The 15,070-nt window shown below is 47.5% G+C and overlaps 1 protein-coding gene across 1 annotated transcript; it reads left to right on the top strand.

Moving 5' to 3' along the window:
- The first annotated feature begins 1,405 nt into the window (after nt 1–1,405).
- Nucleotides 1,406–14,028, top strand: rexo1 (REX1, RNA exonuclease 1 homolog). The gene is made up of 16 exons (XM_048975854.1): nt 1,406–1,779; nt 2,410–4,310; nt 5,267–5,374; nt 5,827–6,037; nt 6,212–6,351; nt 6,925–7,062; nt 7,231–7,354; nt 7,462–7,587; nt 8,299–8,436; nt 8,530–8,643; nt 10,322–10,395; nt 10,553–10,663; nt 10,891–11,006; nt 11,461–11,599; nt 11,674–11,794; nt 12,565–14,028. Exons 1-16 carry the CDS (start codon nt 1,596–1,598, stop codon nt 12,651–12,653), a joined length of 3,834 nt encoding a protein of 1,277 aa, XP_048831811.1. The 5' UTR covers nt 1,406–1,595; the 3' UTR covers nt 12,654–14,028.
- Nucleotides 14,029–15,070: the final 1,042 nt, after the last annotated feature.

The following is a 15,070-nucleotide window of genomic DNA, read 5'->3' as shown; positions in this document are numbered from 1 at the left end:
GTTTTTTTTTTAAAGGTGCTTTGGTACGTATCCGTAAATTTATTAAGTCAGAATCGTATTTTCCGGCGAAACGTCTTTACGTTTGTTTTGCATCGGGACGCTTTACCTGTGGTTTGACCCACGGTACAGACTAGGTAGGAAATGCTGGAAACGCGTCGTTCTGAGGTGGAAAACGTGATTTATCACAGAAGGAGCTATCAGGGGCTGGGCTTTTGGAGAAATGTAAGTTTTACTTACGGCTATCTGGCTGCATTGCGTTAACTTTTTATGAACTTTTGGCCAGCCGACTAGGACAGCTCTGAGACACCGTGGATGTTTTAGCTAGCGATTTTATCTGTTCTTTACATTTTACGTTTGGACCTTTAGGTGGCAACCAACTTCTCACATTGTGTGGGGTTTTTATTTTATTTATTTTTATTTTTTTGGAGGGGGGAGAGAATTGGAAAGGCGTTAACTGTGATCGAAATTTTGCCCAGGATAGCTACCAGCGTCACGGCTGAAGCGGACCAGTGCTGCATCGTCGCAGGAGGCTCGCTGTAGCGCAAGCATGGACTGCACCCGGGGAAAGTCTCCACTTTTGCTTATTACTGGGGCGGCTGTGGTCCTGCATCGCGAACCCCACATGGAAATGGCCGCCAGTAATTCTGAACCAAAGTCTATGGGCTTCACTGGGTTGGAGACTTGGCGAAAACTCAAGTTTGGTGGGGGGTCGAGGTAATGAAAGTGACGCTTCTCCATAAAACTTAAATTCCATTAAATAGCAACTGATGCCATTGCACGGAATGCGAAACTCTCTTACCGCTTGATCACTACGGTCGTGGATGTTGTGCGTTAGACTAGAAGTCTTCCTTTTGCTTACAGAGTGTAATATATGTTTCAATAAAGCTTGGATGTCTTCGTCATCTTGACAAAGTAGTACAGCCCAGCCTCTCAACTTAAACCTCGTTCTATCTTTACATTATCTCCCTTTCTTGGTTTTAGTGTGCCTTTCCTTAGGCCGATATTACCCACCAGATGTCGCTGTGGATTAATTAAAGCTTTTTGTAATGGTTGAAAATGAAACGCCATAACCGCTTTGTTGTCGGCTTTCCTTTAACCTCTGCCCGTTAAACTACGAGGCATAATACAGCTGAGGCAACCGCTTCATGACTCGTACCACAATGACCACATAAGCAAACCCCATTACCTAACCATTAAAAGGCTATGTGACTACCAACAAAATAGTTTAAATGACTACACGCTGGTCCTGATTGGCTATAAAATCAGGGCCATGTGCTATTTAGCCTGTACACAATATTAATAATCCTCTAGAAAGGAAAGTTTAATCACACGTTTCTACCCCTCACGTACCAATATTCAAGCCGGCAGGCAGCTCGTCGACCTACCCAATGACGTCAACACGTGCGACAGTTGGGTCCATCCTCTGTAATTGTCTTCTACTAAACATGGCGCCGTTTGGATTCCTGTGTGTTGTATGTGTAGAAGGCTAAACGGTAGTGAGCGATACTCTAGGTTTGAAGGTGGTCGTCGCTTAAACATTTCTTGTTTCTTGTTCCGTTTTGGTTTAGCGGGTATGAAAGTGGTGTGCGTGGACGATGCTGAGATCCACCGGTTTCTTCCGTGGGATTGACTGCCCGTTCTATTCGGAAAGCCTTAACGGGAGGAGCGATGGTGATAACTGCAATAGACCGTACTGTCACTTCAGGCACAGCAGACAGAGGAGGGAGTCTCTTAACGCAAATAACAGAAAATCGCTGCAAGCTTGTTTCAAACAAAAGGGTGAATAGCCTTTGTTTTATATAAAATATGGAGTTATGCTTTGTATTCGTTTCGTAGGAGTATTCGTGGAGAATTCTTGCAAGCATAAACAAGAGGTTGAGTAGTGATGCCAATACATATTGTCTGTGACTTTAGCATGTACAGAGTGATGTCGTTCACTGTGTAAAGCGTATTTAAGCAGCCATTAAACTTCCCTCCCCAGGCGGCGATGTTTTCTCCTGCTGGCCTGTGAGAGAAAAACAGGAACTGCTGTTTTTTTTTTTTTATTACAACACTCGCAGTTCATATACATACTTTCAATCTTATGTTCATTTTTAACAATGATTACAGATTAATAAACTTCAGTTCGCATTTGACGTAGGTCTTGCATTTTCCGTCTGTGTTGTTTCACTTGTTTCGCAGATATCTTAATAAATACTTGGATAATTATGTCAGTTCAAAATACTTAACCTGAACACTAGAACTATCTAAATATGTCTGAGCTAGTGTTGTATTCTCTGTGAAAACAACATATAGCTATAGTAAATTTTTCTTAGTTGTTTTACTGTTAAAAGTTTTACTGTCATACAGTATTTTGTCATTTTCAGTTTTGTAATAACTTAAAATACAACGTTTCATTTTTCTCTGCAGAACCAGACTGTGAGCCATACAACCCAGAGGTGCAGAATGGAGAGCTTGTGTCGGATGTGGGCCCCCTGGATCAAGGGGCCCTGGAGCTCGAGATGGTCAACCGTGCAATTGAGGCCATGCGGAGTGAGGTGGAGCGTGAGCAGAAGAAACTGTCTCGCATCGGGGATCAGCAGTATGACCCTACTGCTAGTAGCATCCAGGCGGGTGCCAAGAGACATAAGGCTTCTGCCACCCCCTTAGAGTACGACCCAAGCAGCTACCAAATAAGTCCAGCGGCTGATTATAATCCAACCCCCTGTTCCAGCAAATACACCTTGGACTCTGATGATAAGAACACCTATGCAAGTGCCCTGGAATATGTGCCCACTACTGTCACCAAAACAGCCACAAAAAAGCCTCTTCCTTCCTCCAAGACTCTTCGCTTTCCCCCTCCAAGTCCCCCAAGAATTCCCAGCTCTTCCTCCAAGTGCAAATACACACTGGACAACTCCAAACCCCCCACTGACTTAGAATATGACCCTCTGTCTAACTTCTCAGCGCATTCTGGGAGCAAGAATAACAGGAGCCCTAAAGAGCAGAAGTGCATGGGTGTAGCAGAGGTTGAGGCACCGTTGGGGAACAAGAAGAGGCGCCATTCTGCTGTAGTGGAGAAGCAGGCTGTAGATGAATCAGACAGCAGTTATGTACCAACTCCAAAGAAGGCCAGGCAACAGCCAACAGTAGTCTTTGATTCCAAAAAGTATTCTGTGAGTTTTTCAGAGTCTGATGGCGAGAGTTCTGGGTTGGAGTACAGGCCAACTACTGTCAGCCGCCTCCAGAAGAAAAAGAACAGAACTGTGCCCACAGAAGACCCCATAGTCCGGGGTGGTGAGAAAGGGGAATGTGCCTCGGCTGGTAAGATGAGGCAGCAGCTAAGCTCAGAGACTAAAAGGATGGGGAGGTCATCAGTGTGTGATACAGAGGACTCGGAGAGCCTGGAATTTGTTTCCCGAGATGATCGAGCCACAGGGAAAAAAACGGCAAGTGAAAGCAGTAATAAGAAAAGCAGCAAATTGGGGAAAAGAGACAGTGACCAGAAGGAACCCTATAAAAAGAGTTATAGTTCAAAGGAAATGACAGGAAGTGTTGGCCGAGATGGTAAAAAGCCTGCCGCTAAGAAATCGGGCAAAGCGGAGCTCAAGAAGGATGGAAAAAACGAGGGAGAGAGTGCAGAAGAGATGGTCCAGGTGAAGGACAGCAAGACCAAGAGCTGTAAGGATTTGCATAAGGTGAAAAGTGATGGGAAGAGTTCGAAAGCGGAGAAGAAATGGGAATCTGGGCGGAAAGTCAGGGAGAGAGGGGCAAGCCATCCCAAGGGGCTTAAGGCTTCTGAAAAGGCCAGCAAGGAGTTATCTGTGTGTCATGAATTGAAGAATGGGAAACTGGAGGGCAATAGACAGGAGAAAGAGAAGAAGAACCATCGTAGTAGTAAAGATAAGAGGACTGAAAGCAAGAAGTCTTCAGATAGCAAATCCTCTAAACTTGGGAAAGAGAAGCCAAGGTCTCTGAGTCATGCAGATCTGTTTGGGGATGACAGCGCAGAAGAAGAGGAAGAGGGAAACGTGGTGAGAAAGTCAGCAGCTGCTTTCAAGAGGAGGGGATTGATGATTAGTAAGAGGACAGCTTCAGAAGTCACCGGCTCTTCCTCAGAGGATGAAGACGGGGAGCAGGGAGACTGTGCTGTTGGTCATGATGATGAAGATGATTACGGGGTTGGTGACAGTGGTGGTGGAAGTGAGGATGACTTCTCCGGCTTGCAAGTGGACCTGGATTTTGACTCGGACCCTATGGAGGAGTGCCTTCGCATATTCAATGAATCAAAGGACGTGAAGACGGAAGACAAGGGGAGACAGACTAAGCAGGTGCCGTGTCCCTCTGTATGAGTCATGGGAAGCCGCAAGGGAGGAATGGAGTCCTGCTAGTGTATGTGTTTACAGATCTGTTTGTGTGCATGTTAAAGAGCATGACTAGGATCCGGAATAGAGTCTACTGAGTCAGTGCTCGGAGACTGAGATGCTTGGCTGATAACATCTCCCACGTATTTCACGCCTGCCAGCTGTGATTAGAGTTTCCACGGTGACCAAGCATGCGTAACTGGCGGTGCTCTTCTTTAATGCCAGGGAGGGTGTATTTTTTGGGGACTTCAGAACGATGGGTCCAGAAGGAGCAGTTCTGAGGAGGAAATGCAACGCGAAGCCACATAGCAAGAGAAAAGCGGCTATTAGAGATGGAGGGATGGATGCTTTTCTGGTTTGAACTTTGTAGGCAGGAAACTAGTCCAACTGTGTCTTCAGTCCACAGGTGGAGCAAATTCGGGGCTTCTTGAGTCGCTCTCCTAGAGATTCCCGTGTGTTTCATTAATGCCTGGAGTAATGCCTGAATAACAAGGAGATGCCCCTAGATTTCCATATACAGACGCTTCACTACTTACGAACGAGTTACGTTCCGAATGGCCGTTCGTAACTTGAAATGTTCGTAAGTCGTTGTTCAGCATCATCTTAAGGGTATACGCAAGTATTAAGAACTAGGATGCTACGCTGCTTTGCGGTGGGAGTAGGGGCCAGAAGTCGTACTGGACGGAATTAGTGCACAGAAAAAAAATTGATGTTGCGGACAGGAAACGGGAGCCCAACAAACACAATTTGGACCTGCAGTCCTCTTGGTTCGTATGTCTGAAAGTAGAGGAGTGTCCGTAATTACTTGAGTAAAGCTATAAAGTTTGAAACCCAGCAGAGTCTGGTTTGTGAGGACAGGATGAGCCGCCTTGGTCCAGTACCTGTGCTTGGACTGTGCTGATATTATCATTTGTCTGCTTCAGTCGCAGCCAGCCAAAGATGTCGAGGAGAATGAAGGGGCTGAGAGCTTGTTAACCACCCTCTTCCCAGGCCAGAAGAAAAGGGTTTCCCACTTCCTGGCCAAGGGAACCGTGAGTATGAATAGTTGGAGGTGTAACTGCAATAATCAAGCTATCTATCTATTATCTATATCTATAGCTTCTCTAGCCCCTTATCCAGTTTTGGTTGTGAACTGCCCCTTTAAGCATAAATGGAGCCTCAAAGCAAAGAAATATTATTATTATTGAAAATAATGATTTTGAATTATATTGTAATATTTTTTTTCCATATCAGTCAATATTGATAATTGTCGTGATGAAATATTTTTCTGTATGGCCCAGCCATACTGAAAGCAGTGTTTATTTAACTTATTAGTATAGGGTAATTTACCACACTTGCAGTGAAGTCTTTAGCAGTGCTAGTCTTTTAGGTGTCCATTTGACTCTCTTTTATTGAAAGAATAGGCAGTGATTATCAAAAATAGGACAGGTATGATGCTTAAATTCGCTAGAAGGTGAACCAATGGTTCCCTCGTGACCGGCAGGCGGAGCTGAGCCCAAAGCCTGTGGTGCGCCCGTACCGCAGACCGACAGCGCAGGAGGTTTGTTACCAGCGCATGCAGACTGCCCAGCAGCAGGCGGCACAGCTGGCCACGGCCGTCAAGGCGGCGGCCGCCTTGACCAGCCCTGCTGCCAGGTTCCTCGGGGAGAAGAAGAGGGTGGCCCATCGCCCCAACCCGGCCCTCTCCTCCGCAGGTTCTGTTACTGCACTCGATTCCTTTTTAATCTTTTACCTTTGTTTGGTCTAGTATGTATCTCTGTGGGTGCTTCTGAAATCACATACTTGTTCGCTATTTAGTAGGCAAAATACAGTATGTGTAGTGCAACCGGCAAATGAGCCGTGGGTCATTAATCCGACGTGCCCTGCAGGTCCCGTGCTGAGCAAGCAGTCGGGCAGCAGGTTATCTCCTGGGACGTCTTTACTGAAGTCACACACATTTGCCGGAATCCTCTCTAAGACCTCTTCCACGTTGGCGCAGAAGAGGGTAGCACACATACCCACGCTCAAGGTAGGTCTTTCACCACTGTCTGAGGCATGTCTAGTGCGGTTTCAGTAAGGCTACCAAGGTGTGTCATCCGCTCCTCCAAGGCTGGGGGTTTGCTTTCAGACCCGATCTTCATCGTTTACATTCTTTGCGGTGTCAGCAAACCAGTGGTATTGTTCATCTGAGTAGGTAGTCTGCAGTGTTTGGTGCCTTTATACTATAATTACTTTAAAAACATAAGAAATTTACAAACGAAAGGAGGCGATTTGGCCTATGAAACTCATTTAGGGTGAACTTAACTAATAGCTCAGAGTCGTTAGAATCTTATCTAGCTCTGACTTAAAGAACCCAGGGTTTTAGCCTGAGCTACACTAACAGGAAGACTATTCCATACGCTAACTACACGCTGTGTAAAGAAGTGTTTTCTCAAAATCAGTTTCCAATTTCCACGTATGGCCACTAATTCTAGTATTTAAACTAATATTGAAGTAGCCATTTGGCTGAACATGTAGAGTCTGGTCATGTAGAGTGTCATGGGATTGGTCATGACGTTGCCGTCTGATTGAAGTGACACTGTGGTTCCTCATCTCCGGCCAGAGCTCCTCTCTCAAGCGGCCGGTCATTCCCACTGAGTTCGGCGCCAAAGTGCCGACCGGCGTGCGCCAGCGATACCTCAATTCCTTCATCGACGAGTGCCTCAAGTTCTGCACCTCCGAAGAGACGGCCTTCCAGATGGTGAGTGGCAGTGGTGGGCGGAGGTATGCCGACTAGAACCTGATTAGGGGGTCGCTTTGATGGACTCTAGCAGGTGTCTCCCAGGAACAGCCTTGGCTGTGTAGAGTGTCGACCTGCGCCCTCGTTCGGTGAGGTCTGTGCCACTTTCGGTCTGTGCTGCTTTCCCAGGGTCTGGATGAAGAGAAGATGGTGTACGACCGCAGCAGCAGCAAGAACATCTACCTGAACGTGGCCGTCAACACCCTGCAAAAGCTTCGCAGCAAATGCAGCACTGCAGCTCTGCCTGTGCCCAGTAGGTAGACACGTCAGTGGCGTGTCGACGATGTGTGCTGTATTTATACAGACAGATGTGGTGGTCTTGATTGTAACAGAGGCTTCATTGCGAATTTCCCCCCTCAGGCAGTCCAGCTGTGAAAGCCAACAAAAGGTCTCTGTCCCACGAGGAGGTGCTGGGGGGTCGTCTGGCTGCCAAGACCAGCTTCACTGTTAACAGGATGGGTAAGCAGCAGGAGGAGGAGCTCATCGGTGAGTCACTGTCTGTCTCTTTCTCATTGGACACTCTAGATGTCTGGGCCCCGCCCTCATCTCTGCATATTTGCAATGCAGAGTCACCCTGATAGCAGTCTTACGTCTGTGGGTTAGTGCCCGTGATCGGTAGGCTGCAAGTTCAAACCCTAGGGTCAGCAGAGTGATGGCACCATCGGGCCCCCGAGCGAGGCCCTCAACCCCAGCTGTTATAGGGATTGGTTGACCCTCCTTTCTCAATTGTATGTTGCCTTGGATAAAAGGGTCCTGCTGAAGAGAGAAATCTTAGCGTAAAATAGGCAGTAGGTGAGGAGCGTGGTGACTAGAGAGGCGATGGTAGTGCAGCGTTTCAGGCCGAGGTCTGTCAGCTCCTGGAGGTACTGTTCGTTCATTTCATATCGTTAGCACTTTTTACCTGGCACCATCGCTGGCAGTGAAACAAAAAGCCCTTTCATGCTTGTATTCAATTACGTTAAACTTATTTTAATAAATTTGCCCTTCCCAGCATACCTTGCCCAGAGCACTTAAACATATAAATATATAAACACACCCAGTGCCCTGCGCTAATAAACAAAAGACGGCAGAAGGCAGGGCGGGGGGAGAGAGCCGCTTAGGGTGAGCTAATAGTGGAGGAAAATGTCTGCGGGCTTATGAGTGCGTTCATAGTTGGTTGAAGCTTACAGTAGCGGCATTTTGTGCTTTTTGGCCCAGGAGCCACCCTGTACAAGAAGCTGAAGCCCTACCTGATGACTGAAGAGCAGCTCCAGGAGCACGGCTACCCCAGGCCTCACCCCGAGCACTCGGGCCGAGCCATGGTCTACAACCTCCCGGAGAAAAAGAATACAGATCGTGGGTCCCCCTTCTGTCTTAGTGGCGCCCTCTGGTGGTGAGCTTCCTATGTTGCGCTTTCCTCTTGTCGCTCAGTCTGCCCTGTCTCGCCAGCACTGGCCAAGGTCTGCTGTAGGTGTGGGGCGGAGTACAGGATCACGGCTAACGGCAGCTGCGTCCGGAGAGAGGAGTGCACCTTCCACTGGGGGCGCCTGCGGCGGCACAAAGGTGACCCTGAGTGTGTGTGTGTGAGAATTACCTTTATATTATATCGTGGGGATCAAATGTCACCCACAATGTAATAAAAGCCTGTTGTTTTGACATTGTGGGGACCATTTTTAAGGTCTGTGAAAATAAAAATGGTTAAGGTTAGGACTGGGTCGGGGTTAAGGTCGTCATGTTGGGATTAGAGTTTTCCCTATAAAAATGAATGGAGAGCCCCCACAAAGATATAATTACAGGTGTGGGTGTGTGTCTGTGTTTGTGTGTGTGTGTGTGTGTGTGTTTCTATGTCTATATTTGTGCTTCATCTATCATAAGAAAAGTGTTTGAGGTTTTCTTAGACTAGAGATAGAGGAATTAATAATTGATCTCATTGCTGAGGATAGTGACACCTGAACTGGACCTTGTGAGGTCTGTGATGTGAGTGTTTGTCTGTCGGGTTTTAACCAAGTGGACTGGGAGAGACTTTGACTTGGCCTATGACCTATAACCTATGGCCTATGACCTATGGCCATGGACCTATATCCTCTGGCCTATGGCCTCGTTCAGCATGTTCTGTTGGTCTGACATCAACCTGTGGGTCAGAATCCTGTCCAGTATCTGCTGCCCTTCCCAGTGTTTCACTTTAGATTTCTGTGTGTATAATAGGGATGGTAAGACTCACCGATTCACATCCATGTACCGACATTAAAAGGTCACAATGTGATCACCCCGATTAAAAAAAAAAAAAAAGAAAGAAAGAAAAAGCATACACTGGATACAAGTTGGGATGAACTTCGAATGCGTCGTTTTTAACTGTAAAATTCGATTTATTCATATATTATCATTAGTAGAGGCCCTATACTTTTAGTATTTAGGAATGTGATCAGCAATTTTGACCAATAACTATATTCAGATTGATGTCCCCTCTCTCAAATGTTTCTGTATCTATGCCATGTCAAATTGCATAGCAATTCATTTGCATCGCGTCGTATCGCATTGAGTCACATTGTGTTGAAACTGCATCACAATAGGGATGAATCATATTGTATCTTATTAGGAGTTGCTTCATATGTATCTTTAATGTATCAAATTGTTGCCGGGTAGCATAGAGATGTGTATCACATTGACCTCAGTGATGGAGATGCACATCCCTGATGTATACCAGGGCTCAGCAGCCATAGTCATATAGGGTTGGAGGATGGGGCCTATAGCAGCACTGTGGTATCTGTTTCACCCTCACTGATTAGAACAACGACCTGTAATTTAGTTCCCTGTTGGTGAGCCGGGAGCCCGTAAGCTGGATTTTTGGGTTAGCAAGATAGATTTAAGGTAGTCTGGGCCAATTGTATGTGAACGAAGATTAAAATCCATTTAAACTGGGATACCTTAAGTCAGACTCGTTATCTAACTGACAGATCTTGTTTAGTGGTTCAGGCCTCAGGTGCCTGCAGGGTTTTATTGGAAGCTTTAATTAGTGCTGATATTTGGATAGAAAGTTCCCTCACAGACCAGGCTAGAGAAGCCTTTGTTTAGAGCACCTGGAAAGGCCTGGGGCATTTTGGAGCGTCACATCGCTGAAGCAAAAGCAAAGCCCGGGCGAGCTTAAGAAGCGTGTTTTCAGCGTGTTACTGTGGCCATGCTGGTTAAACTCCACTGCTCTGCTGGCTGCGCCGCACCCAACTAACCGTCTCTGTGCCCTCAGTGGCGGGGGGCTGGGAGACTCAATACAGCTGCTGCTCTGGGCTGGTGGGGTCCCCTGGTTGCCAGGTATCCAAGGTAAACTTCATGTACCATCCATTTACATTATACATGGAGCCAGCCGCATGATTTGCGAATAAAGGTTGTTCTGTTAGCTGAATTAATATTTTAGTCTATATACACAATATAGGGCGTCTCTGTGCATCCATATCATGAGTGCCTGTTGTGTCCACAGCAACACGTGCAGGACGGCCGGAAGGAGTCGCTGGACGGATATGTGAAGACCTTCAGCAAGCCTCTGCCCATTGATGAGAACGTGGGAGTCTTCGCCCTCGACTGTGAAATGGTTTGTATTCTTTTCCGGGTGTGGATCAGCGGTAGATGGACCCTGGATGGTATTTCCCTGCATGGCGAAATCGAAACTTTCCATACAGAAGAACAGGAGCCGCAGTAATTACTTTAGCACAGTGTTCCCCAATGCGGTCCTCGGAGACCCACGGTCGGTCCACATTTTTGCTCCCTCTTCGTTTTGTGTGGGAGATGCTCAGAAGTGTTTCCCTTCTTGCCTGGCAGTGCTACACGAAGCACGGCCTGGAGCTGACCAGGGTGACGGTCATCAACTCGGAGCTGAAGGTCATCTATGACACTTTTGTGAAGCCGGAGAGCAGAGTGGTGGACTACAACACTCGGTGTGTCGCGTGGGCTCTGCTCGCCGCACTGCAGACAGCAGACAGTGAACAGCTCACTTAGTCCGCATTCACCTTTAAACAATATCGCACTCACAGAATTCCCTACAAATTCACGCTGTATATCAGGGGCAGGCAGTCCTGATCCTGGAGAGCCAGGAATCCAGCAGGTTTTCCATCCTACCTGCTCTCTGATGAACCACACCTGATCTCCACACCACATCCACTCCTACTTAATAATAATGATCCGCACTAATGGAAAACACAGCCAAATGTCACAGACTTAAGTTCTTGTAAACCTTTGAAAGGTAGATTTAAAACGGTAGATTTTAGCAGCCATGAGATGCTCTGAGAAGAGGAGCTCTGACTTGCTAAAATGCTGCTGCTTCGTTGTTCAGTGTTCATTTAGGCTGTTTATAAACCTGTGGTCTGTTTTATTGTTTGTGTTCGAACCCAGGTTCTCGGGGGTGACGCAGGAGGACCTGGAGAGCACCACCATCACCTTGCGTGACGTCCAGGCCGTGCTGCTCAATATGTTCAATGCCGATTCCATCCTCATCGGACACAGCCTGGAGAGTGACCTCTTTGCACTTAAGGTATGTCCCCTCGTGTCCCTTGGGGGCCCCACTGGGATGCTGCTCACTCCTGACACTCATGCCTTGCTCCACAGCTTCTCCACAGCACCGTGGTGGACACCGCTATAGTCTTCCCCCACCGCCTAGGCCTGCCCTACAAGCGAGCTCTGCGGAGCCTTATGGCGGACTACCTCAAACGCATCATACAGGACAACGGTGAGCACCTCCGTCGGGGGAGCTCAGGACACTGGGGTGACCAGCTGCGGCTACAAGTTAGGTTCAAAGCCAGAATTCAGTAGAGGGCATTCAGATCTGAGACATCTCTGTCCAGAAGGGGCTACAGGTTTCCTGACCTTAAGGTAATTGTTAAATGTTAAGACATGATTTAGAAGCGCTAACATGGTAACAGCGCAGTAAGCTGCACTGTCAGAAAAGGAGTACAGCCCTGGTGTGGGTTTGTTCTCCAAGGTACAGACAACATCAGTGTGTCTGTAATTAAAGGTGTGGCTTACAGGGGGCATGGGGGGTATAACCAGCCCCAATAATTAGAACCTCCCAATACAGCCCCCAAATCCCCCCTCAGAGTCCACTTCTGTAAAAGGTACATTTACCTTCAGCCATAGACAATTGACCCTTGAGGGGCACATTTACATTTACAGCATTTAGCAGACTCCCTTAGCCAGAGCTACTTATGTAAGTGCTTAGAAGGCTCAGTGAATACATTCTGATACTGTTTCGATAGATCCCGGCTAAGAGTATTATCACTCCTAAAAACTCTGTTGGCAAGTAATACATTTTTTATAATAATGAGTAGAATCCAGGAAGTGCTAATCCAAATACTTCCGAAAGAGGTAGGTTTTGTTTGGTTGGGGGGGACAGGGGTTATACAGAAAAGCAACAAATTGAAGGTGCACTGACCCACGTCGGAGGGTGTCCTACTGAGTGTGTCCTACTCACGGACCCCCCTCCTCTCCCGGTTTCACCAGTGGAGGGGCACGACTCCAGCGAGGACGCCAGCGCCTGCATGCAGCTGATGATCTGGAAGATCCGAGAGGATGCCAAGGTGAAAAGATGATGGACATCCCTGCCATCATCTCTCTCTCTCCCCCCCCCCCCCAATGGCTGCTGAGAGGGACTGAAAGTGGAGAGACTGAAGGGGGCATGTAGGGCCTGGAGCTCGGCCCCAGCCCAGCGAGACTGTGATGGAGCTGAAGGTGAAGGATCGTCTGGGGGAATGGCGTATTAGGGTCACTGTGGGGAGGCGCTCTGTCACGCTGGTCCCAGGTCAGTCGCGTAGCTGAAGTGTTCTATGAAGCTGGGCTTGTCCCACAGTGTTTCTTCTGTTGTCGATGATCCTTACTGTTGTCGTCGTTATTATTATTATTATTATTATTGGTTTCTATATAGGCTGAATCCTTCAGCTAGAAATAAGATGACAGGTCCCTGTGAATGAACTGTGAGAGTTCACCTAATGGGCCAACCGTATATTTTGTTTACAGTTAAGTCCAACTGCCCTGCATTTAAATCCCTTTTTTAAGCGGAACAGAGGATCTTTGCAGCTAGGCCGGGGAACGGTAACTGGATCACTGTGGTTCTTGGAGCGTGGTAGGCGGTGCTCTGACCACACCCAAGCAGAGCTTTCTTTCTCAGAGGAGGGGCCCGTTGATAAGAAATGACCTGCATTACCAAGCTCTTGTCAAGGTAGTTGCGAGGGGGGTGTGGGCGTGTCCGCACGAGTGCGGCGCGTGTACACCGGTAACTAACCATTCCTAGGCCCTGTCGAGGTGTTCATGAGCTCTCAGCCACCATCACAGCTCTGACCATGATGTGCAAATGTCTGTGATTAGAGAGCAGCACTGACCAGACAGCAGACCCTGGCATAAACGTCTAGGGAGGCTCATTAGAGCTTTAATGACATGGGTGGCGAATAAAGCCAGGATTAGCCGTAAATGCTTAGCATTTTGTAGAGGAGTCTGATTGTACATATTGTCAAAAGTGGGGGGAGAGAGGGGTTAAAAAGGATGTTGGGGTTTAGTTTTCCTTTCAGGACGTGTGATCTAAGGAAAATCTAAGAAAGAAAACAGAACCTGCGTATGAGAAATCAGTCCTGCAACGCTGCATTCCCACATGCGACGGACATCCAGCACTGTCCCGCCTGTCCAAACCCTGCCAGTGTGGGATGTGTACAGTGAGGTTAATTTCCCCTCACTGGTACAGTGGCCTGTTTGCACAGCTGTATTCCTCCCTGTCCTGTGAGTAACACTGCGTTAGGTAGACATGCAATAAATGCAGATAGAATATTATATTTAAGAAGATACTTGATTAACGTTCAGTTTTGTGTAAGGCACAATAATATCCACAATGTCAGCGAACACTTTGGCTGTAAATATGCTGCGGAGTTTATTTTGTATTTGTTTCTTTGTTTTCTATTAAAAGTGTTAAAGTAAGAATCGATGGTCTTATTGAACTGTGAGTGTTTGGGATGGAGTGACTCTCTTCAGTCTGGGTTTAGGTTCGCAGGTGTTACACATCACTCTCCCCATGGGGGGGTCTGGCGTCTGCTTTGGTTATTACCGATTGTGTCTTCCTCTCATCCTCCTCTGCCTGTTTTTTTTTTTTCCTCCTTCCTTTCTCCCCCCATTTCTCTCCTCTTGCTCTGTCCTTTTGCATTTTGTGGAGTCCCTTCTGGCAGATGTTGCATTCGAGGACAGGATGAAAAAAGACACACAACTCTACAGTCCCTTTATCTCCCCCCCCATACACCACCACACACTGCTCACATGTCAGCACGCGTTTCTCCAGTTTGGCTCGGGCACCGCAGATCCCAAAGGTCCGGTAAGCCCAGATCAATACGAGCACAATGTTAAGGTGGCTGAGATGGGGGAGGGGGGGTACGAGGGGGTGTGTATCGGGCGTTTCCGCGATTTGAGCTTTGGGCTGAAACAGCTTAAAGCATTTCTCCTTCATTTCTCCTTCATTAGCAAATTCGATCAGCTTGCTCCCTCTGATCACCTTTGACTGCTGGGGGGTCAGTAGGGGTTGTGACGGCGGACACAGGTCTGGAGAAAAGCCTGTGGACCCCCTACTGGGGGGGGGGGGGCTACTTTCAGCTTTCAGGCTGGTGCAGGAACAGCTCACCAGCAGATCTACCCCCCCCCCCCTCAAGTATCTCTTACCAGCTTTGTCATGTTTTTAAATTATTACTGTTTCAGAATCTAAATGATTTATTTCTTTCATGCGTGTTAGGAGGTTGGCCTGGCTGTGCCATCAGAACCTGGTGTTGCCAGTGATGATCTCCTTAAAGCAGCGTTTCCCTGCCCAGTCCTGGGAATCCCCCAGACGGTCCATGTTTTTGCTCCCTCCAAAACAGTCCATATTTAGGGAGCTGGGAGGTAGAAAAACGTGGACCATCTGGGGGACTCCCAAGCACTGGGTTGGGAAACACTGTTTTGTATTCAGCCATCAGGTCTGAAATCGTGGTAAAATCATTCT

The sequence above is a fragment of the Brienomyrus brachyistius genome, chromosome 15, assembly GCF_023856365.1.
Source record: "Brienomyrus brachyistius isolate T26 chromosome 15, BBRACH_0.4, whole genome shotgun sequence".
NCBI classification, from domain to species: domain Eukaryota; kingdom Metazoa; phylum Chordata; class Actinopteri; order Osteoglossiformes; family Mormyridae; genus Brienomyrus; species Brienomyrus brachyistius.
Note: the sequence above shows the minus strand (reverse complement) of the source record. Positions and strands in the feature narration are given on the sequence as shown.

Coding starts and splice junctions, on each gene's coding strand:
- rexo1 (XM_048975854.1), top strand. CDS start 1,596: ATGCTGAGATCCACCGGTTTCTTCCGTGGGATTGACTGCCCGTTCTAT. Junction 5,375..5,826: donor ACTTCCTGGCCAAGGGAACC/GTGAGTATGAAT, acceptor CGTGACCGGCAG/GCGGAGCTGAGCCCAAAGCC. Junction 8,644..10,321: donor GCGCCTGCGGCGGCACAAAG/GTGACCCTGAGT, acceptor CTGTGCCCTCAG/TGGCGGGGGGCTGGGAGACT.